The following is a 23,373-nucleotide window of genomic DNA, read 5'->3' on the forward strand; positions in this document are numbered from 1 at the left end:
GCCAAAATCGATAAGGACATACAAGAGATTGAATTTGGCACTCGTTTTCATTTAAGTTTTGTTGAGATTTTTTTACTTAAAACTTTTACAACCAAAATTACTCCAAACTATTAAAACCTTTACAACAGTAGCTAGTTAAAAAAAATATGGTTCTGACTTTTCTGAATGGGTTAATAATAATTTATATCTTTTTTAAATTCTTTTTGTTATAATATGCTTAAAATATTTATATGTACAACAAAATCGCAAATCAAAACACGAGAATTATCCAAACAAAAACAAACCACCACCATGCATTTAGTATTACCAGTCCCAAACTTTAGAGTATTACCATTACTCAGTAATAATACATTATGTTTCAAATACAACGAAATAGTTAGGAATTATTTCTAAAACCTGTAGAAATATTAAAATGAGTTACAAAGGTTATAGATTGTTTGTTTTGGTTAATCTTATAGAAGCAAAATATAATATTTTCTACCATTTCTACCTTATTAATTAGTTAAGCTGGCAAGACGTCAGACAATATTATATTCCTTGTGTCAGACAAGGACCTATTAATCTATGACAAGGACACAGTACCAGGCCAGCGGGAGAAGAGTATTAGTGTTCTGTGGCGGGAGCCCTCTCGCCAGGGCCGCTTTTAGCTAGCTACCACTTGTAAGGAAATAGCTACCTTATTTCAAAGTCGTTAGATCTTATTTTAGCTCAATAACATTTTTAGTATACAGTCTTGTTAGAAGTATAAGGTCTTTGGTCTTCGTATCAAGAGGTTCTTTCTGGGTTGGTTTAAGAAATACTGAGCATATATATTTTAAATTTTTCAGTAAAAATGCCTGGAGTTGTAAAGTTGGTGGTTGGCACTTCCGTGCCTTGGAGAGCACGCTAAACTGCCAAACCTGGTATTTATTATGATCAACATGATAATTATCGTTAAGAGTCATACATTATCAAGCCTGCCAACCGGATTTGGAGCAGTGTGGTGGACTAAGGCTCCATAATTCCATATACCCTCTCCATATGAAGGCAGGCCTTGTAGAGGAAGGACAGCATATAAATTGTACAAAATGTTTCTTTCATGTCATTAAATGTTGAAAATTACTTCCTCATTCCCCAATGCAGGTTCGTAATAGTATCAGTAATAGTATTCAGGTAAACTTTATGAAATGACTTTGTGCTGTGTAAATAGTTGAAAAAAATTTGTACCTGATGACATCAACTAGTGAAGTACTATTATGTACTCTGTGGTGATGCCATAATATCGAGGTTTTGAATATTAATAAAAATATTATCGATAGGATAACATACTGGTGAATGAAGTCATCAACTTTTTAGTTCAAAAACAGAGAATTAGTGTCGGCATAAATAGTAATTGGAGACAAGTTTGGGAGAAGAAATAAAACCAGGTAACCCTTGTTAACTCTCAAAGAGTGTAATTATTTTGTTCTTGGAACTGGGAAACATTAGTCATTCATTTAAACGCACCATATTTATAATTTCCAATTTTATAATCTTATATGTCATTGTTTTTTAATAGTTTTATTTAAAATAATTTTTATTCATTAATCTAACAGTAAATCGAATAGGTACTATAGTCGTGAATCACAAGAAACGGATACGGCGCTCGCTCGTCTCGCTCACACACACTCGCGGCGCCGCGCGCCCTCTCGCTCTGCACTGGCACACACACACTCGCACGCACGCGCGGCGCTATCACATACTCGTATATTTACAATCTAACTTGTACTGGTTTATCTATAATAAATAAAACGATCTATGACACTTACACTTAGCTTTGTAACCTTCAGAACGGTCACTAAATTCGCAGTTTAACGACCGCTAATAATAAAAATATTTCGCAATCTGTGATCGCTTAGGCGACTGTCGATAAACTCTAAACTTTATACTCTACAATCACAACGATACGTAAGGACTCGCGGAGTCATCTCTGAAATCGATATAGTCTTAGAAAAATACTAGTATCTCTATGCGTCGACGCGCGGTCAGGCGAGGGAGGCGTGCGGGGGTGAGACGGGGGGCAGCGGGGGCGGCGGCGACGGCGGCGGCTTGGCGGGCGCCAATCTCGGGTCGGACGCCAGGAGTCGGTCCAACTCGTCGTCCTCGTAGAACACAACGAAGTGCTCCGGCTTGGTGACGGCCTCGAAGATGGAGCAGACGGACGGCTTCACGTTGTAGAAGTACAACGGCTGCTGGCGCGCGTGGAAGTCGGCGGTCAGCTGCTCGATGCTCTTGGCGGCCGTGTAGTCCGCGCTGTAGATGTGCGTGCACTCCAGCACCACGGGCAGCGAGCCGCCCGCCGCGCTCTTGGTCACCAGCCGCCGCACGTAGTCCACGGACGGGAACATGAGGCAGCGGTCCGGCGTGATCATGAGGTACTCCACGCCCGCCTCCGTACGCAGCAGCTCCACGGAGAACTTGGGCCGCGCGGCGTGGTACAGTATGAACACGATGTTGACCACCACCCCGGTGAGGATGCCCAGCTCGATGGGCAGCGTGAGGCATAACACGAAGGTGCCGATGCCGGGGATGAGGTCCAGCTTTTTGGCACGCCACATTGGCTTGACCACGTCGTACTCCACCATGAACAAGATGGCGGAGATGATGACGGCCGCGAGCGCCGCCTTCGGGATGTACTCGAAGTACTGCGTGAAGAACTGCAACGCCACGATCACCATCACCCCTGCAAAGATAAATCATTAGCATCACTCTATATTGAAGGCTAACATAAATTCGCAGTTAAAGCTGCACACTCCTAAAGCACTAATTAATTCATTAATGCGCACAAATTAACACGCATTAAGCCTTGTAATTAGTGAGATGAGGGATAAAAGCTATACTCCACAGTGTGACGCATACGTACTCAGGGGAAATATATAAGTACACACATAAAGACATCACAGTAGCACCAAGAGCATTAGTCGGCCACAGTTGAGCAATAACAATGCTTTGTACAAGTCTTGTTAATCTTTAGTATCACTTAATTAGAGCTGACAAAGAGAACATCAAGTATTTCATAAAAATAATAAATACTTGTCCTGGTATGTGTGAATACCACTTGAGAAGCGTGTCTGGGCAAAACTATTCACCAAAGTTTCGTCACAAACGGATATGGTTTATGGCATACTGGATCAACATAAAATTTCTAAAATATTAATTTATAGCGGATGTCTTTATGATAAATGCTAAAGCTAATTACTTCGTCCGCGTGAATTTAGAATTTCTGCTATCATGTAGGACTCCTTAGTTTTTAGGGATACAAAATAGCGCATGAGTCTGTGATTTTATGCGATAAATAGATCAAATTTAGTCAAAAACCTCCAATAGTTTGTGTCATTGAATAAGTAGGTACCTGTATACAATCCATTGAAGGGCGTCTTGACACCGGAGCCGTTGGAGACCACAGAACGCGCGAGCGAGCCGCCACCAGGAAACGCCTGCACGAAGGAGTTGGCGACATTAGCCAGCCCCAGCGCGATCATCTCTTGCGTAGCATCTATAGTCCGTCCGTCCGAGAACGCCTTGCAGATGGCAATGTCTTCCAAGAGCACTATCAGCGGAATAACCAGCAGTCCTGACCCTAATTCCGACACCATATCGAGGAAATCGGCCGTGGTGTTATCAGCGCGGACGTAGGAAAACTCTGGTAGCGTGGGTGTTGGTACTCCGGACGGTATGGGCCCCATGAGTCGGACGGGTGCTTCGCCCTGAGCAGCTACAGCGGCTCCCAGCGCGCCTCCAGCGACGACCACAAGCGCATTACGACACGTGCCCAACAACCACATCGCTTTCGTTAGAACCTTCTGCCGCGTGCTCGGACCGTCTGGATCGTTGGCACCCAGCTTGATCATGCCGATTTTCTGCAACGTAAAACAGTAAGTTGATGGAAAAGATATTATTATTGAGTGTGCAAAACCTAATACTGAACTGAAAGTCTAAGCGTAAAGCAGAAAACAAACTAATGTCCATAAAAGTGCCTCTTTCTCACAGAAGTAGATGTAAAACATAATTAGTTTTTGTGGATGCAATAACCAGACACTGGGCTGAAAGATCAAGCTCAATGTCAGTCCCATCAGATCATAAGTGAGCTTGTATTCTCGGCCGGTCTATGATATATTGAGTATCCTTTCTTAGTAGCAGCTGAGTTGGGAAACCCCTGTGCCTCGTTAAATCGTCGATCCCTAACTAACCCCTGACAATATCGTCACAAAGTGACTTTAATCGTCTAAGCCTGCTGACTCTCATTGGAGTTGAAGCTCCAAATTCCCTCTCTTTCAAGAAAGACTTGGCCCTATAAAATTTGCTGATATCGTTAAAATTTCATGTGAACTTACCCTCATGGACAGCAGCAGCGCTATACACACGAATCCCAGCACGGGGTCCCATAAGGCAGCGCCGTGGATGTTGCGGAAGATTGAGATCCATTGCTGCAGGAAAGTGGTGCCAGTCACGGGGATCGCGAACAGGTCCTTCACTTGGCTGGTGGCGATCATGAGCGCCACTGCTGACGTGAAACCGGAGGACACGGGGCCGGAGACGAAGTTGACGAGGAAGCCCAGCCCCAGCGCACCCATGAGCAGTTGCACCAGGCCGGCCAGGAGACTGAGCAGCACGGCCTTGGGTAATACACCTCCCGCCACCTGAAACCATTTTTAATAAATATTAAAAGAGTTGACTCGTAGACGGATTTCTATTTCTATACAAGCGCGATGCTATCTTATAAAGAGGATTGTAGTGTTGTTTATCTCCTTCTTACGGGAACTTTAACTAGGCGGACGCCGCAGGGCGTCGGCCAGTTAATACTTATAAGTTACAAACATTACAAAAAAAGCGGAACGCAGAACTAAAAACGCAAACCCTACGCAACTAGGTATCTAATAAAATATTTTAATTTTTATCCCCGTACATGAAAAAATTCGACGTGCATGTATGTACCATTGTATAATTTTTAACTGTATAGAACGTTTATAAAACTTCTTTGTTTGAAAACTAACGTGATCGAAATAGTACTCCACCATGTACTACTTTACTTAGCTGTACCTACCTAGGTATTATACCGTGTTTTAGATCCGGCAAGCCAATCTAAAGATATCGGCGTTATTCTGTTATGTAATTGTTCTTAGCATTCGTGACTGTCAGGTTATAATTACAACTAGCTGACGCCGCGCGGTTTCACCAGCGTGGTTCCCGTTCCCCTATGAATATAGGGATAACATATAGCTTATAGCCTTCCTCGATTAATGGGCTATCTAACTCTGAAAGAATTTTTCAAATCGGACCAGTAGTTCCTGAGTTTAGCGCGTTCCACCAAACAAGTTCTTCAGCTTCATAATTTTAGTATAGATTTCAATATGTATCTATCCTCACCTGCCACGTTAGCAGCGACGCGATGGCCGTGGGCCCCGCGGGCACGGCGCGGCATCCGCCCAGGACGATATACACGAAGCAGCCAAGAAACGAGCCGTAGAGTCCGTACTGGGGCGGCAACCCCGCGATGTTGGCGTAGGCCAGCGACTGGGGGATGACGGTGAGCCCCACGGTGACGCCGGCGATGAGGTCGCCCAGCGCTTGCGCGGCGGAGTACTGCGGCAGCCAGGCGATGATGGGCAACCGCTTGTGTAGCGTCTTGCGGTTGCATCGCCGCCGCAGCGCCGCGCGCCAGCCTTCGCGCGCCGCGCCGTCTGCCACTGTGAAAATACCCCTATTAGCATAGTCTACATTATCTCCGGTTTATGAGTAAACTAGCTGACGTCGCGAGGTTTCACTCGCGTGGTTCCCGTTCCCGTAAAAATACAGGGATAATATATAGCTTATATGTTCTCTCAGCAGCTAAGTATAGGTATTAGTTTAGCCAGAACCAGTGATGCGTGTGGACACAGTTTCACAGGCGGAGCAGACTTGGAACGTGTTTTTGTGGTTTGTGGAAAAGCTGGACGCAAGTCAGTGTCACTCGATACGCGAAGTGTCAAATCATTGTACTTAGTTATGCTTCATTCGAATTGCGCAGTCATTGTTAAATGAATTGTTAGAACCAATCGTAACCGATCACCGGTCAAGGTTTTAGAGAGCCGTTGGGCCGGGACTCAGTGTTCGCCTGGTTCAAGGTGCCAGCTGAAAATCAGCTAACGCACCGATATTTGCCTTTCTTTTGCTCGCTGGGAAACGCATTCCTCCCAAAGGTGTCGCTGAAGAAACTCCGCGGCACCCTCAGAAGGATTTGTGGGACTTGCCAGACAGAACCATAATAAGTGCACACTAATACCAGAGCAACAACGGATCAAATGGAACACTTCACATTGCCGCTTCTGACAACCGATTTTCGCTTTTGAGCGAATATAATCATTGCATCGTCTACTTTAGAACATAGGCCTTTTGTAGGGACTTCCAAACATCACGATCCTGAGCCACCAGCATCCAGCGAATCCCTGCGACTCGTTTGATGTATTCAGTCCACCTGGTGGGAGGTTTGTGGATTTTCTTTTTTATTTAAATCCATTCGAAATTATTAGTGGCCCGTCACTAATAATTTCCCCGTCTGTCTATCTATTAACATTTAAGTTTTTTTTATATGGAATGAGCGCTTGACCACGATCTCATCTGATGATAAGTGTAGATGTGGCCTAAGGTGAAATCCGCTTGCCTAGAATATGCCTATTCACTCTCATCTTATAGATGCCCAGATTTTAAGAATTAGGAAACATTGACTTCGGGAGAGAGTTCCATACCCTAGACATTTTTTTTTTTTTTCTCTTTGGATCTGCGATCAGTCGTTAGACTCTAAGCAGGTGAGTTGTGAGACTTTAGGGCGGTTTCTGACAGGAGAGCCATAGCTCTGCCGTCACCTAGTCATCGAGCACGTCAGCTCGCTTCAGGCGTTTGATTCGCGGCGCTACCACCAATGAGCTAGCGAGGCGATTGGGATGTCGCGTTAGCCTCTCTTTATGCTTTTTGCAGTTATTACTGATTTCCTCACAGACAGTTGGCATTTCAAGGTATTCGTGGGTTTCATTGTTGCGAGTGAAATACCCTAGACATGTGGATAAGAAAATGGTCTCAGGACTCAGTTGATAACGCAATGACTAGTAGTTTGTACTCACAGATGTAGTCGTTGCTGGCGTGCTTGTCGTCGGGCGCTGGCAGCGAGCCGGAGGACGCGTTGTGTTTGCGGCGCGGTATCATCCTGCAACAACGACAATACGTCACACATGTTGCTGCAACACCACACAGGTTTTACACATGCCACACAGATTTAAGGCGTGTCACACAGGTCAAGTAAGCCGCGATTTTACTTTACATTGTGTAGCCAGCGGGTATAATCACGCTTGATGGTAAACGGAAATGCAGCCTACAATGGCACGCACTTTCCCAGTAGGCCTTAGATGGGATGGACCGGTGGAATCGAAAATATCCTTCGTTGCGATAGGATAAAGAAGAGAACGATGTTTTTGATTCTGCTATTGGTCGATATTTGTCATTCTCTCTAGTTCTCGAGATTATGTCGTAGTACGCATTTATGGCTATCTTGACTTGAAGATACCTACATTATATGTGGTAGGGAAAATAACCTGGACGGGCATCACATAAATTAGCAGTGCGAATCGGAAACGAAGAGAAATCGACCATGTAAATAAAGATGTAGATTACTGCGATGCTTGGCAGTTCTTACGTAAGAGTGCAGGAGTATCGAAAAGATCCTAGACGCACTTTTCGAAATAAGTCTCATAAAAAACCGAAAGACAAGCAACTTCTGTTAGACTAGATAACACTTCGTTGCTGCTGAGCCTTCTAATTTTTTTGTAGCAAGTAAAGCGAAATTAAATTAAATTAATTTCCACGCGAACGAAGTCGCGGTAGTAGTAGGTAATATAGAAAGAAAAGAGGAAAGTACCCATGTATATTGGCTAAGTAAATTGCACCCTAACGATTACATCGGAACTATTACACTGCGCTAGTTTCACAGGCGACGTAATTGATAACAACTTATTGTTCCGATTGCACAAGAGACGAGAACAAAGCTGTAATGTGCATTGACGTAACGCACTGCAGCACAGCATGAGCTACCCGATAGCGCCTGCTGCGTAAATCCGCATACACAGCCTAGCAGTCAGGATCAACTGCTTCTGGCCAGTGGCGTAGCTAGGTAACCAAGGGCCCTGGTGCAAATAAAAAACCATATTCATCAGTTCTTTTTTGTTTTCCTAATTTTCTAAGTTTAGTTCGGTCGCGATTTTCTGGTCAGCATTCGAGGGCCCCCTGAGCTTGAGGACCCCGGGGCATAGCACCACCTAACCCCTGGGTAGCTACGCCATTGCCTTTGGCTGCGACTGCATAGTGAACTACAGACTTGACGAACCACTCGAGCTGTTGCAACTCACCCAAGCAGTCGACTCTGACTGCAAGGGTCAGTGCCAGATTTAGCATAGAAGCTGCAAAAGCTGAAGCTTAAAGCGGCAAATTGGGAAGACGGCAAATTGCGGTGATAGTAGTATCGGGCTATACCTACCTACCTATCTTCCTTAGAACGCCACAACTTATAAGTAGTGCAATAACATAAAGCTTTGCTTTTGATATCCTGAAAATATATCCGAAAAGTTGTACAAATAATCTAGAAACTAGATTACTTACTCCCTACAAAAAAAATTAATTATCGTTACTGTGAACAGTGTATGTCTCTAATTTTAGAGGTTATAACTTAGGAGGCAAGAACCTTATAGCTTTGTGGCGGTATGTTTTTTTATTTCAAAGTCATACAAACTTTTACATTAAACTGTTTTCACGTCATTTTTCGGTTAATGCACATCCTAAACAAACAACTTGTTCAGGTCCAGCCCAACAACGATAGTTTGTACCTAGTATCTACCTTGTATTGGACTGACATAACTTTACCAATAATGAATGAATGAATGAATGAAATATACTTTATTGTACACCAAAAATAATAATAACAGGCAAGAAATTTACTTAAAAACTAATGTACAATTGGCGGCCTTATCGCTAATGAGCGATCTCTTCCAGACAACAAATAAATATTGCAAAAAAACTATACTTTTCATATTTAATTTGAGGTTCATAATTATTCAAGTTGCGATTATCTTGTGTGCTTCTAGGTCCAATACCTATGGAAAATGTAATGGGACCAACTATGAGATATACTCATTTAAATATAAATGGTTTCTTCAAAAATTTCTATCGCACATGAAAAACACGTCACATTTGAGAATCTCCTCCCCGTTTTCGTCGGTTAAAAAGCCGAATATGGTTTGAATGTGCAGATGTGCGCCGTCGAATGTGCGGATATCAGTTACTTTTGATAACAATATGACATATTACTGTTTGTTTCGATGACTGAATTGAGCAAAACTATCTGTTATTATAGTTTTCATACAACGGGATCCCTTGGAATTTAGCTGAACAAGCAACTAGGACTTCGAGTGAAGAAAGTGACAATCAAATATTTACACAGCAGGCGTGGAAACTACCAGATGCGAGCCAGTAGGTACTCCTACATATTATAAAACATAAACTGTCTATCTGTTCGAGATAACTTCATATGATAATGAAGGGATTTTCATACGGTTTTTACTAATAGATAATTAAATGATTTAGATTTTGTGTATATTATTTAAAATATGAAAAACGGTCTTTAACCATGTCATTAATATTCTAATCTACAGCTATCTACAGAATTTTTATAGAGGTAAAGTTTGTGGTATTGTAAGGGGTAATCTCTGGTTCTACTGAGCCCATTTTGAAAATTATTTTATCACTAGAAAGACACGTTATTTATGAGTGTCATAGATTATAAAATCGTACCCCGTATTCTCGCGGGAACGGAACTACGCGGGTGAAACTCGGGGCGTATTCTAATTCAATTGCCTTGATTGTTGCCAAATAAAGGTTCAAACTTTTGGACTCTGGCGGGAAAGGATATCCGGGAGCAAAATTATTACTGTAAATGCCTACTATACTGTGTAGCCGTGATAGCCTAGTGGATATGACCTCTGCCTCCGATTCCGGAGGGTATGGGGTCTAATCCAGTCCGGGGCATGCACCTCCAACTTTACAGTTGTGTGCATTATAAGAAATGAAATATCACGTGTCTCAAACGGTGAAGGAAAAACATCGTGAGGAAACCAGAGAATTTTCTAAATTATAATTAATTTATTATTAATTCTCTGCGTGTGTGGAGTCTGCCAATTCGCATTGGGCCAGCGTGATGGACTATTGGCCTAACCCCTCTCATTCTGAGAGGAGGCTCGAGCTCAACAATGAGCCGAATATGGCTTGATAAAGATGAAATATCTATACCTACATAATAAATGAATTATGGGCATGTGCACAACGTCTTTGTTTTTACATAATGACCACCGATTAGTCGTTATCCTCAATTTGGCAAAGTGACTTTAAAACTGTAATTGGTGAAATTAATGGACTTGCATAATTTGGTATCGCTTCTACCGAACTAAGTTGCTTTTTGGGAAATCGAAAAAAAAACCTATCATATTTTTATGCCAAAAAGTCAAAACACCTCTGTATTCTGAGGTCAAAAATTAATTTATAATCGTTATTAAACTATGTATTTACGAGTATATTCGTTTATTTACGATTTATTCTGTCACAGGGATATAAACAATAATATACTAAACAGGATAAAATTTTGCATTAATTCGAACTGCAGCTATCAAAATAAATTAGGTCACATAATAATTATTACTGGTATACTTAAATAAAAGATCTTTGCCTATGCATATGTTTGTCTGAGCGGGATGAAACTAGTGAACAGATTTTTAAACAGTTTTCAAGTGACACTGTCTAGTTTCGAAGTTGGAGGCAGGGGCGTGGTTACCGCCGTGTCATCAATGATACGGTGTCCCCGGAATACCGGGGCCCCTTACTTGTTAAAGAAAAAAATTGTATAATATAATCCGCAATCTCACTTAATGGTGCTTCCCAGGAAAAATACAAAAAAACGGCAGAGTTTTCCTTTTTTTCCATGGTTAAGCGTGCGCCCAAATGTTGGACACATCCTACATACGTCAAGTCACTGTCATATTTATTTCCTTCATTCGGGCCCACCAACTAATTTTGAGGGCCCCGCCAAAGCACGCTACACCACTGGTTGGAGGAGTTGGAATTCAAATACCACGGTCAATTGGTCATAATATTATTAAGAATTCGAACTGCGAACTTGAAATGGAGAGGGAAAGGATTGCCGTCAGATGTTACCTATATGGTTGATTCGCAGGTTCACGCGATGTTCAATAGACGTTAAACAATATTAAGGCTTTCTACCATTTATTCAGATGCAGCCTGTGGGTCAATAAAACGCAGAAAACATTCAATAATGTTCATGGGTGCAGTGTAACAACATGTTCAGGGTCCCAGGGTACTGTCATCATATCAGCCGATGGACGTCCACTACAGGACATATACTGTAGTGCAGGGTACTGTAGTCCATCAGCAATGTTTGACGCAAGAACTGACGGTTTTCTACAGTAAGTATATACAAAAAATATTTATAGGGTTTATGGGAACACCAATGGATTAAGGTAACCAGTAAACCAATGGTATACCAACTTACTTAAGTGTAAATTGTAATTGCCACCATATCGACGTGATAGTGCAGGTGGTCTTCAAGAAGTTTCTCAAACGAGGACTGCATACAGAGTAGCCATGGTGAAGCTAATAGATTTAACTAGAATGTATTTATCATCATAATGAGTGTTCATGAGGAATTAGTAAACCCATAGCTTACTCTCGAAAGCTGATCATGTCCGACGATTATAGCGTCGGACATGATCAGCTTTTAATTAAAAGGACTGTCGAATGAAGTCGTCTGGATAAGAAAACATTACACTATTAAATTAATTGGCGGTGGCGGTGGCAGTTGGCAGACGATGAAAAGAAAACAAATAAAAGAATTTTCAACAACAACAAATAAGTGTCGACATCTATCCAGTGTAACATCAATATTTCACAGGACAAGCAAGGAACACTGCATGTCACCCGTCACAGCCGTCAATTTCCAGTGGCGTAACTAAATGTGAGGCTCGTGGTGAATTCATTGGATGGGCCCCCAGAAAATGTTCAGACACTATTTTTTTTAGATGTCAGACAATGATGTATGAGTAAGATTATTGTTAAGCTGTCGGTCTCGGAGGCTCTTTCTAATTGTGGGCCCGTGGCATTTTGCCAACGCTGCCAGCATAAATGCCAAGTATTTCACCGAGGTCCCCTACAGTCCAGAACACAGTATACTTGGTAGTACCTCCCCGAAAGCTCTACCTACTATAAACGAGGATAAATCTGCTGCTATACTACGCGAAAATAATAAATCTAAAAGTACACAGTTGCAGTCTTTGGCAACTATAATGTTATTAATTATCCTCTACGTTACGTTCGTTGAACCTATACCTTGAGCTTAACTTTGATTATCTTGTACACTTGACCGCTACCTTGTTAAAAAATTACCGTGAAAAATGCATTAAATCCAATTTAGAAGTATTTTAATAACTAAATTTTAAATGTGAAATATTTATTGCGTAGCGACCCCTAAAACTGCCACTGTTTCTCTGAAGGGATTCTTTATCCACCAAGTGCAAATCCGCGCACTTCAAACACCTTGAAAACATTGTAAAGAATTCTCAGGTAGGTATGCAGATTTCCCCGCGACGTTTTCCTTAACCTTGGAGGCAAGTGATACTTAATTGCTTAAATCGCTCATTTATACGCAAACGCAGATAATGCGTGCCCGAAATGTTGATATACCAACCGGTTTGTACTTCTAAGAAATCTATATTAATTTAAGTTTCTTTGTTTGGTTTAACGTGCTAATCTCAGGTTCGAAAAATGTGGCAAAAACGAGAAAAAAAAAGATTCCTTTCGAAAGCTCCCGTTGCGTGCGCTTCGTATACAGTTAAAGTTACGTAATAACCATGTGAATTGTTCCCCTATAAAAGTTCTAAAAGAGTTTCCAAGGCGATAGATTTATGAGTTTTGAAGGGAAACCAGATTATAGTATTGTGACGTGCTCCTAGCGAGCTTGTCCTGAAGTTATTATCGGTTATGAGACGACTACCCAGTATTTGACATCATCTGGTTGTTCCATCAAATATTGCGTAGGTATCTACTAAAATACTACAAAATAACATCATTAGGAAGTTACATACGTACATCCTTAAACAAACAAATCATACAGCGTATATATTTTTAATTGCAGGTCTAAAAATAAATTGAATTGAAGGGAAAATATTGACACGAGCGCTGTATTTCCTTCAGCTGGCGATAAGCGCGAGGTGAGCCGCTATCAGCGCAGTGGAGGCGTGTCACACAACACTACACCACAGAACACATCACAACACCGCACAACACAACACAACACCACACAACACAACACAAAACTAATTACTACACTTGACCCTACGCTACGCTAGATATTACTCTACACCAACACCAGGTAAGATTTGACCACATCAGCGACCATTTGTTTGGACAACTACGAACCAAGGTATACCTACAAATTGGTGAATTTCATAGTGATGCCCCCAGTTCCTGTCGTTTGAGATAAATACAAAACAAATGTATTGAGTGAATTTATTTAAGGTAGGTAGAATACATGATAGTAATACTTATAATATTTGAATCATCGGAAGATGGGAAAAATTATCTTGAGCGGAAAAACTACTCTACAGAGACACATTGAAGGACTTAAAATGGTGCCCATGGTGCATTGTACTGTAAACTCATCGGCAAAGATGTTTGGCAACAAAACTAAGAAAAGCAGAAGTATTTGCCCGGATGTGATCAGCCACAAAAAGCCCTATAATTTAAGTCTGATAAATTCAGACCTAAGAAATGAAACGCCTATGGAAACCTTAAGCCAAAAGGCAGACCTAAAGACAGGACCTAGACCTAAGAATATCATAAATGTCGATCAATTATTAAAACGTTCTTACGGACATTTCAAAACACTAATCTACGCAGCCCTCGGGAACTAGACTTCAGAATGACACAAATATCAGAAAATTCCTGAAACGGTTTCAAGACATTTTAAAACACAAATCCTGCGCGGACATTAGAAGCTAGACCTCAGAATAGCACAAATATCAGAAAAATCCTGAAACTGTTTTAAGACATTCAAGACATTTTAAAACACAAATCCTGCGCGGACATTAGAAGCTAGACCTCAGAATAGCACAAATATCAGAAAAATCCTGAAACTGTTTCAAGACATTCAAGACATTTTAAAACACAAATCCTGCGCGGACATTAGAAGCTAGACCTCAGAATAGCACAAATATCAGAAAAATCCTGAAACCGTTTCAAGACATTCAAGACATTTTAAAACACAAATCCTGCGCGGACATTAGAAGCTAGACCTCAGAATAGCACAAATATCAGAAAAATCCTGAAACTGTTTCAAGACATTAAAGACATTTTAAAACACAAATCTAGGCGGACCTTAGAATAGCAAAAATGACGATCAATTGTCGAAACGGTTCCTAAGCACATTTCAAAACATACTACGCGGGCCTTAAAAGATAGACTTTAGAAAAAAATTTAATAAAAAAAATTCAACCGACTTCCAACTCAAAAAATAACTTTAACTAAAAAGCAAAAAATAACATCCTACCTATGTGCTACCTTCTGATCAGTTTGAAGGCGGTGCCAAGCCAGTGTCGTGTTTTAATTAAAGCTGTTTCTGGAACAACCACAGAAATTTTGTAGTTTAAACGTATTAACGTAGAAAGAAAAAATGGGACCACCCTGGAAGTAAACCCTACAAAACAAAAAAAGAATTTTCAAAATCGGTCCATAATTGACGGAATTATCGCTGGACATACATAAAAAAAAAAAAAAAAAAAACATACATACAGCCGAACGTAGAACCTCCTCCTTTTTGGAAGTCGGTTAAAAAGCACAAATGTCGATAGATTCTGCGCAGTTTCTGAATCACCTTAAACAAATCAATTGCGGTTTTCGAGCCGATTGCTTTGATTGACAATGATTAGAATAAACTTCGATCTTTAAGTGCACGATAGCGTGAGCTGGATACCGACGTCTCTGCGGAAACTCACGCAGAGCTAATTTCCTTTTTAACCGACTTCAAACAAAGTAAGTTATCATTTCCACCCGTAAAATATTTGACTGTTTGTTTGAATTTAATAGGCTCTGAAACTAATGAACCAATTTGAAAAAATCTTTCACCATTAGAATCCTACATTATCATTTTCGTATATAAATAAATCCTATACTATTTTGTTTTTTTTAAATAATTAAAATAGGATTTATCAAAATATTCTTTTAAAATGAATTTTGATTTATCCCCGATGATCATAATGGGCTATAGTACATTTTACCCCCGTAATTATTATTTTTTTATAATCAGACTGGGTTTCTTCAACTTAGGGAATAGCGCAAGTTTCATCATAACTAGTTTAGAAGTGTTGGTGATATATAGACTTAATTGTGTTTTAAACTCGCTAAAGTCTGGTTTTAAGTCGGTTTAAATTTATAAATTAAGTTATATTGCTTATTTATGTTATTTTAAGTTATTATTGTGAATGACGTAATTCTGAAATGGCTTGTCATTACAACCTAATTAAATAAGTATCTGAAGGTAGGTATATTATTTAGTTTCGATTATTTTGGGATTTAACAACTTTTCACCAAAATGTAACTGACTAACTACCTAATACAAGATTGTTTATTACATTTATCGATCACAATTTTTATTCTTAACCTTTAAGATTCTTGTTTATCAGTTTATATCAAGATATAAATTATTAAATATAAAAAATAGTTCGTGCAAACTATCGATCTCATGTCGATATTATGTTTACCGCACTAGCACCACTGAACAAGATGCGGGTAGGTAGGAAGGTAATAAGTTGTTATCTACGATCAGCATTGGAAACTTGTATTATTAACATTTCTCTATCACGTAAGAATGTTTTTGAAATAAAATCGTCAAAGGGGTTTCTCCCGACCGATTTTATGCTAGGTGGGACTCGGAATTAATTTTACAGGCCCGTATTCTGATCAAATGCCCATGCACCCGTTACATAGTATTGACTTATATGATTTGAAGAACTTTGGAATTAACTTATAAATAAAATAGAACTTAGTTTGCATGATATCTACATGATGATTTACATGAGATAGTTATACATGGTTCTACATTATTATGAAATTACAATAATAAAAAATACCTGGCTGCGATCTTCATAGAACAGGGAACATTGTGAATCCTCATAGTTTTAGTTTTAAATTTGGTAGCGGCGTATCACTATTATTTACAACAACACTAGTTTAAATATGGACCGTATTCAATATTTTGACATTTCGCGTTTCGCGAGACCTGACGTAACAGGGAGATGTCAAACCGCGGCAGAGGCTGTCGGCAGCTACTGCTGGGTCTGTTGACATGTAACGACTATGCGATGCGATGTCAGTCGTCTCGAATTGTCGTTAATAATCACGAAATATAAACTTTGCTCGAATAACTTGCGTTCACTTGAGCACTGAAATAGATTGATGAATATTTAATTGATAAATACTTCGATTTTTACGACGCAAACTTTTCGCGGTCTTGAGAGATGAAACACGATAATTACCATTTCAATTAAAGGTAAGTAACCTGCACTGCGATTTGAAAATTTTTGCCGGTATGATATCCGTGCCGCAGTCGGTCATCGCGTACATTTTAAATTCACCCCACTAACACATAGGAACACAAAATCGCATTTGAAATTTTAAACGGCATGGAAATTTAAAAAAAAAGGATTCGCAAATGCGATACACTGAACCAGGAGCGTAATCAGTTGGCAGTGGGCACTCACTTGTGCTTGATTCTGGGGTCGTGGTGAAGTCTGTAGGCTCGGGCGGGCGCGGGCCGGGGTCAGGTGCACATGCCGCGCGGAGACGGCGGAGCTTGCGGCTGCGGCGGCGGCGTGGTGGCGAGCAAAGAGCGACGTGCACACAGCTCCGCGGCCCGAGCGCGACTGACGCCCGCCGGTGCCGGTGTATACAAGATGCCCGTGCCCGCGAGCAGCGAACGGCGACTGGGCCCGGTCGTCTGGCTGGAGATGCGCCGCGGAGGCTGCGCGGGCCGACCCCTTCCCCTGCTACACCGCACACCCTTCCACACCCTGGAGGGATGAACGCCGTTCGGAACTAGTCCCAAAATATCTATAATTGTACAGCTTATATTTAGACTACATTCTATTTTGTAGAACTCTCTGACGCATTTGATATGGTTTTTATCAGAAAAGTCCTAGGTTAAATTTTTGATAACATGATGATTTCCTACATTGGCTCAGGTCCTGGGAAGCTTGCGCTGTGGCTAGTTGCTATCTTACAGCTAAGCTCCGGTATGATAGAGCGTATCCACGTAATAACAGACTAACGTACGGTTAGAATAAAATACTTGCCACTTACAAGTTAACTTTCTATCATCTTGGATTGCATTTTCATTAATTATTTGTTTATTCAATTTTATTCAACATCAGTTGAGATTGCAGTCAAGGGCTGACAAGCAAGGAAAAAATAGTCATCAGTAACCCCATACATTAGTAAATAATGTACTTACAATTTACGCCTTACTGTATTGTGATATCTACCTACCCACTTAAATTGAAATGTACTGACATTCAACATTAAAATGATAAAAAAGGACATTCAAAAGGTAAATAATAAGTTATTTAAAAGAGACGTTTTCCAAGGCCATTATAAAGTATTAAAATACTTTTAAAGAACACGTGATGTTTCATACACGTTGAAGATGAAGAAACATAAAAAACGATACAGTTGTTGAGGAAAATTCGCTAGTCTTTATGATGATTTTATTCTCCGGCAAAGCCAAAAAGAAGGGTTTTCAGCTATTAGAATGTTTAACAGTAAATTTCGAAAGTTGATTAGTGAACACCATATAAAATTGAATTGGAGTGTACATCTATAAATGTAGTTACGTTTCTCAGAAGTGATACTTTTTGCAGTGTATTTCTCTCTCGTTATAGAGGTGTTCAGTCGCAAAAACCACTTTTTATATTTTTATTTAATTACTACCTATTCAAGCGAACGCGTTAGGTACAGTCTATTTTACTTGTAGGTATACATTTTAACAGTAATCTAACAAAATTATTATCTAATCTGTGCCAGTGGTACAGTTAATTCCTAACTATTGTTCGAGTATTCCTTTCGCCAAATATACCGCTTCAACTACCTGAGGTTTGTGGAACTATCTTATCTTTCCGTTATTCAACTTAAAAGGCACTCACAAAGCAATTAATGCGTCAAGTGCTTCAACAATAGTGTTCCCGATTTATGCGGGTCGTCCACTGTGACGTCAAAGGCTATTATGATATATCGGATCGTAGTCAAAAAAGGGGTTCTTCAAGGTACTATAGTAGGGCCTTTTTTGTTCCTAAATTATATTGATGACCACATATTGCTTGCTAAAAATATTTAAATTTACTTTTACAACTTGGTAGGTACTTAATTGGAATTTTATCATGACAATTTGGTACTTCATAAATTCAAAAATATATAATACTAGCAGACTTCGCATGGTTTCACCCACGTGGTTCAGTTCAGTTCACTGGTACGAATACGGGAATAAACAAACACACACACACACACACACACCCCTACACGGGTATAGTAGGTATAGCTTCCGAACTGTGAAAAAACTTTTCAAATCGTTTCAGTACTTTCAGAGATCAATGCAAAGAAACAAATAAACAATCAAATCTTTCCTCTTTATAATTTTATTAAAAATGTTTCTGAAGAATTTATCACAGAAAACATTTGTACAAGTATGATAATACTACTCAAAAACTGTTGGTGTAATGCGCCAAAAATAATGTATAGTTCACGAAAACCGGTTTACATTTTGTAGCTGTTGTAGCCGTTCCGTTTAAAAAAAACCTAAATCTCGTTTATTTCAAAATTCCGGTCCGACATTAATTATTTTTATTCATCACACCTGGTAACTACAAAAGAACTTGGGGATAAGATGCTTCGCGGACGACCCTCTTGTCCATTTCGAGAAACTTGATGTCCTTTACGATTTCAGTGCGACGATATTGTGTACCCTACTTGAAACAAGACAAGTTTCCTTAAGGCATTGTTATCTATAGACAGTGACGTTCTGTTCTGTAAGAATTTTCATACAGGTTCAAAATAATATTGTTTGTTTCCAGACCACCCATATATAAGCTTTCGAAACACTACGTACGGAGAGGTAGACAAATACCAGCTGACCTGTTCACTAATTTGGTCTTTATAAGCTACCAAATAAACATCAAATCAACTGAGAAATGTCATTTACCTACTGGATGATACCCATGAAGGGTTGTCAGTAGGCAAAGTTGTGCAAAGTGCATTAGCCTGCTAGAAGATAAATTTTATTATTATTATCGTGTACGTCTAATCTTATCTGGCAATATTTCATTTATATGCTGAATAATGTTTTTTCTCAAACAATTTTGCCGCAAAAGCCTCAATAGCTTTACAATTAAAGATCCGAAATCAACACTGAGAGGTCAAGGGTTCGATTCCTAGGGAGGGACTATTGGCATATCCAATTATACAAACTACAAGCTCTTCGCTTAGATGAAGGGAAAAGGGGAATATTAACCAAGTTTTGAAGGTATGGCGAAAATGTATGGTTTTAATAATAAAAAGATTAATTTTATTGTAATTTATAATTACTGTAAATCCACTGAACCAATATCGAAATATTAGGTACCTACCTCTATTTCAACATTGGCTCAGTACTTTACAGGTACTTTAAAGTTTAATTAGGTTCCTATGTGCATACCATAAACCTTCCCTAATTGGGGTAAGCCTAATAACATTCGGTCGTTAACTTAGTAACACCTTTAATTGACTACTCCGAATTAATTAAACACTTACTTTTACGTGTTTCGGCTATTAGGAAGCATTAAAATTTAACATCAAACGTAATTGCAGTCAGCCCGCAACTCCAGGCTGCTAGCGTAAACTTAGAAAACCCCAATAATTTGCCATAGATAGAACATTAATTTAGAACCTTGATTGCTACAACCGATAACCACTTAGTTATTAACAGGCCGTTATTAAGTTGTACCTTTTTGTAATAAATTTTTGCAACTTTACCTAAAAAGAAAATCGTAATCTAAAAGTCGATTTTAGTAACGAATTTAATTACAAAAATCGACTTCAAAATACTCAATTCTATTGGTTGCCAAGTCCGTTACGGTTTGGATTGGTTAGTGGTAATAATATGACAGACCGTGTGTTAGTGTACATGTACAAAGATCTTTCTTTCTTTTCTTTCTTTCTTTCGTGTATTCCCTTCGGAATAAAACACAGAACATAAAGCACTTAAGCTGCGCTTTATATCCGTGGAATTAATAATAGCTTCAGCGTTTTCCATGTCTATCAACTGTCTACTGGCAATTTAATTGTTTGTACACCATAGAGTTAAGAGTGTGCAATATGTAATTTGGTGGTTACAAATGGTTCTGGATCTCAGATTCTGGAAAAGTTAGGAGCCTGATATTTGGGTAAATGATATTTCAAAGTGTTAGCTTCGTTATGACTATACAAAATACACAATTTGTAAAACTTTTCTCGATAGTTTATTTTGAAAAATACATGTTTTGCTCACATTTTACTTTCAATCTCAGGAAAAGCAAACTTATTTTTTTAAATTTTTGTTTTGTATAGAAAATTAGGTATATATCTTGAACAAGGCCATTTTGTTTTTCGTTACGTTGTTTAATTTACTTGCAATTAGGTAAAAATGGTTTTGGCGTTCTCGTCATAAAATTTGCGTCGCGCGTCAATCGCTCCGTGCTTTTTACTCACGTGAAAGTCATAATTCGGCGTCTCGTTTGCGCTTCGAATTTTATCCATATCGTACCAACGCGCTGCGCGCTCTTAAACAGTAGCGTAGCCAGGGCCCAGGCGTGAGCGAAGCGGGCCCTCGCACTAAAAGTGGCATCGGGTTTTGATGTGACCGACTAAGTACTATAAACAGATTGATGGAATACAATTAATAGTAAGTTTCTTAATACTGTGATACTATAATACATTTATAGATGGACTGGTGACAATAGACTAATAAATTAAAAAATAATAGTTGTAGACAGAATTATTTTAGTTTCTTTTGTTTTATTTAATATATTATGTTGAAGTTTGTTGTGGGCTATTATCGGAATTCTCGTAATTTTAAGTTTTCGATTTTATCACCCATTATTATCACCATATTTACTTACCTATCTAATAATATTATTTATTACCTAACGTTTCATAAGTGCTTGTAAACTAGGTAATCCTAATTGAAATAAATGAATTTTAATTTTATTGGGTAGATTTTTTTGGTTAGATTAGAAGTAGGCAAAGTCAGATGCGACTTAGCTTACTTCCAGATTAGACCACGCTACGCGTCGAAAGCCAAACAGATTTCCAAAAGTAGAAAAAGTATACTTCAAATTATCATTTAGGTACTCTAGACGTAATATTGGGTTTTAAACGGAGGTGAAATCCACTCTTTTCCGCGCCAAATATTTTTACGCACGAGCGAAGCAAGAGAATGCAGTTAAAAAATATTCGCTGAAAAAAAAATCAATTTATTACACAAAAAATTCAAGTTTCCTTTGAAACTGAACTAAAAAAATTGTAAGTACAAACTTTGTTGCTTACGTTTTTATCTATACTAATATTAAAAAGCTAAAGAGTTTGTTTGTTTGATTGAACGCGCTAATCTCAGGGACTACTGGCCCGATTTGAAACATTCTTTCAGTGTTAGATAGCCCATTTATCGAGGAAGGCTATAGGCTACATATTATCCTTGTATTCTTACGGGAACGGGAACCACGCGAGTGAAACCGCGCGGCATCAGCTAGTCCATTATGTACGTATTTAAGAAACGATTTTTTTTGCAAAACACTGCCCATTTATAAAATTAAATAGGCTGTGCCTTTATTTTAATCGATAGCAAAAAGTTTAGAAGAAAGAAGTTAATGTTTTTGGCGTGCACTTTATACATGCTTTGAAGTACTGCATACCCTAAGAGTTGTCTTCTTAGTGCTTATTAAATACAGATTTTTCCACTTTGCGTAATTTTATTACTAGTGCATACCCTGATCGACAACCTTATGCACGCCATTAATACCTACCTACTACTCGTACCTATGACTATGAGTATGTATACTAATACCTATGCATCATGTATTGCTTAAGTATGGCTTTTTTTTAAACTAATCCGATTTGAATCGACTTATCGTTATATAAATTTTTTTTTAAGCAAAGACTACCGTATACCATTTTAAAAAAGGTTCGTTGTTCTTTAAAAAAAGTTTTATCTACATGCTACGTCATACACTTGGAATTTGTGATACTCAATGCTAAGAGGGTATTTTAGGGCTCCGAACAATCGATCCATACAAAATGTACAAAAACAGTACCGCACCCATATAGGATAACTTGCGTGTCCTCGTCACAGAAAATTTTCTCCGAAATTACTGGACCAACCAAGTTGAAACTTGATACACAATACACATATCAGTTCCTGTTACGCAGGTGTGTGTATGTAATACAGTAAGTGCATACCTAATAAGTATAAATTGCTAATTTTTGTTTGTATTCTGTTACAAATTACAACCAAGAATAGTCCTGTCTACCAGTTACATAGTAGTTTTAGTCTAATGAGTACCTACCAACGTGGAAAAGTTACAGTTTTATATATAACAGCTGAAGCCGCGCGGTTTCACCCGCGTGGTTCCCCTTCCCGTAAGAATACGGGGATAATGTATAATAGCCTTCCTCGATAAATGGGCTATCTAACACTGAAAGAGTTTTTCAAATCGTACCAGTAGTTCCTAAGATAAGATTAGCGCGTTCAATCAAACAAACAAACTCTTCAGCTTTATAATATTAGATACAAAATTAAAAGGATTACAAGTTGAACAACTTGTAAAAATATGTACTTAAGAGAAGGAAAACGTTATACTTAGGTACAAATTATGAAAATTAGTAAGATATGTAATTAATAAGATCTAATAATAAACATAACATGAAATTTAAAATTTTGATAAACCCCCGAACATTATGAAATTATTTATTACACCTCCCGATCAGGTCATCAATATTCCCTTTCTAGACTGCACACGAGTATATTTGCAGACATTCGGTTTTTCTTCCCCTCTTTCACTCCCAACAACTTTTAAACGGCTCAGCCGATTTTCATCAAACATGTCTAAGAACATTCGCCTGCAAGTCACCTTTAATTTAAAAAAAAACATAAATTGAAATCGCTTCATCCGTTCGGGAGCTATGGTGCCACAGACAAATAGACAGACACACACG

The 23,373-nt window shown here is 39.1% G+C and overlaps 1 protein-coding gene across 2 annotated transcripts; it reads right to left on the minus strand.

Moving 5' to 3' along the window:
- Positions 1–1,411: 1,411 nt before the first annotated feature.
- Positions 1,412–17,026, minus strand: LOC112043772 (sodium-independent sulfate anion transporter). 2 transcript variants are annotated; one of them, XM_024079335.2, is made up of 6 exons: positions 16,860–17,026; positions 7,116–7,198; positions 5,386–5,705; positions 4,353–4,658; positions 3,371–3,878; positions 1,412–2,701 (listed from the first exon to the last, which is right to left on the minus strand). In XM_024079335.2, the coding sequence occupies exons 2-6, from the start codon at positions 7,195–7,197 to the stop codon at positions 2,004–2,006; spliced, it is 1,914 nt and encodes a 637-aa protein (XP_023935103.1). In that variant the 5' UTR covers position 7,198; positions 16,860–17,026; the 3' UTR covers positions 1,412–2,003. The 2 variants fall into 2 exon arrangements, with proteins under 2 accessions (XP_023935103.1, XP_023935102.1); XM_024079334.2 differs by lacking the exon at positions 16,860–17,026 and adding an exon at positions 16,230–16,397.
- Between the last annotated feature and the right edge of the window lie 6,347 nt (positions 17,027–23,373).

The sequence above is a fragment of the Bicyclus anynana genome, chromosome 11, assembly GCF_947172395.1.
Source record: "Bicyclus anynana chromosome 11, ilBicAnyn1.1, whole genome shotgun sequence".
NCBI classification, from domain to species: domain Eukaryota; kingdom Metazoa; phylum Arthropoda; class Insecta; order Lepidoptera; family Nymphalidae; genus Bicyclus; species Bicyclus anynana.

Excerpts from the sequence above, each read along its gene's own strand:
- LOC112043772 (XM_024079334.2), bottom strand. The coding sequence starts at position 16,273 with ATGAGGATTCACAATGTTCCCTGTTCTATGAAGATCGCAGCCAG. Across the intron at positions 4,659-5,385 it reads CGTCGCTGCTAACGTGGCAG|GTGGCGGGAGGTGTATTACC; the intron begins GTGAGGATAGAT and ends AAATGGTTTCAG. Across the intron at positions 2,702-3,370 it reads CTTCAATGGATTGTATACAG|GGGTGATGGTGATCGTGGCG; the intron begins GTACCTACTTAT and ends TTATCTTTGCAG.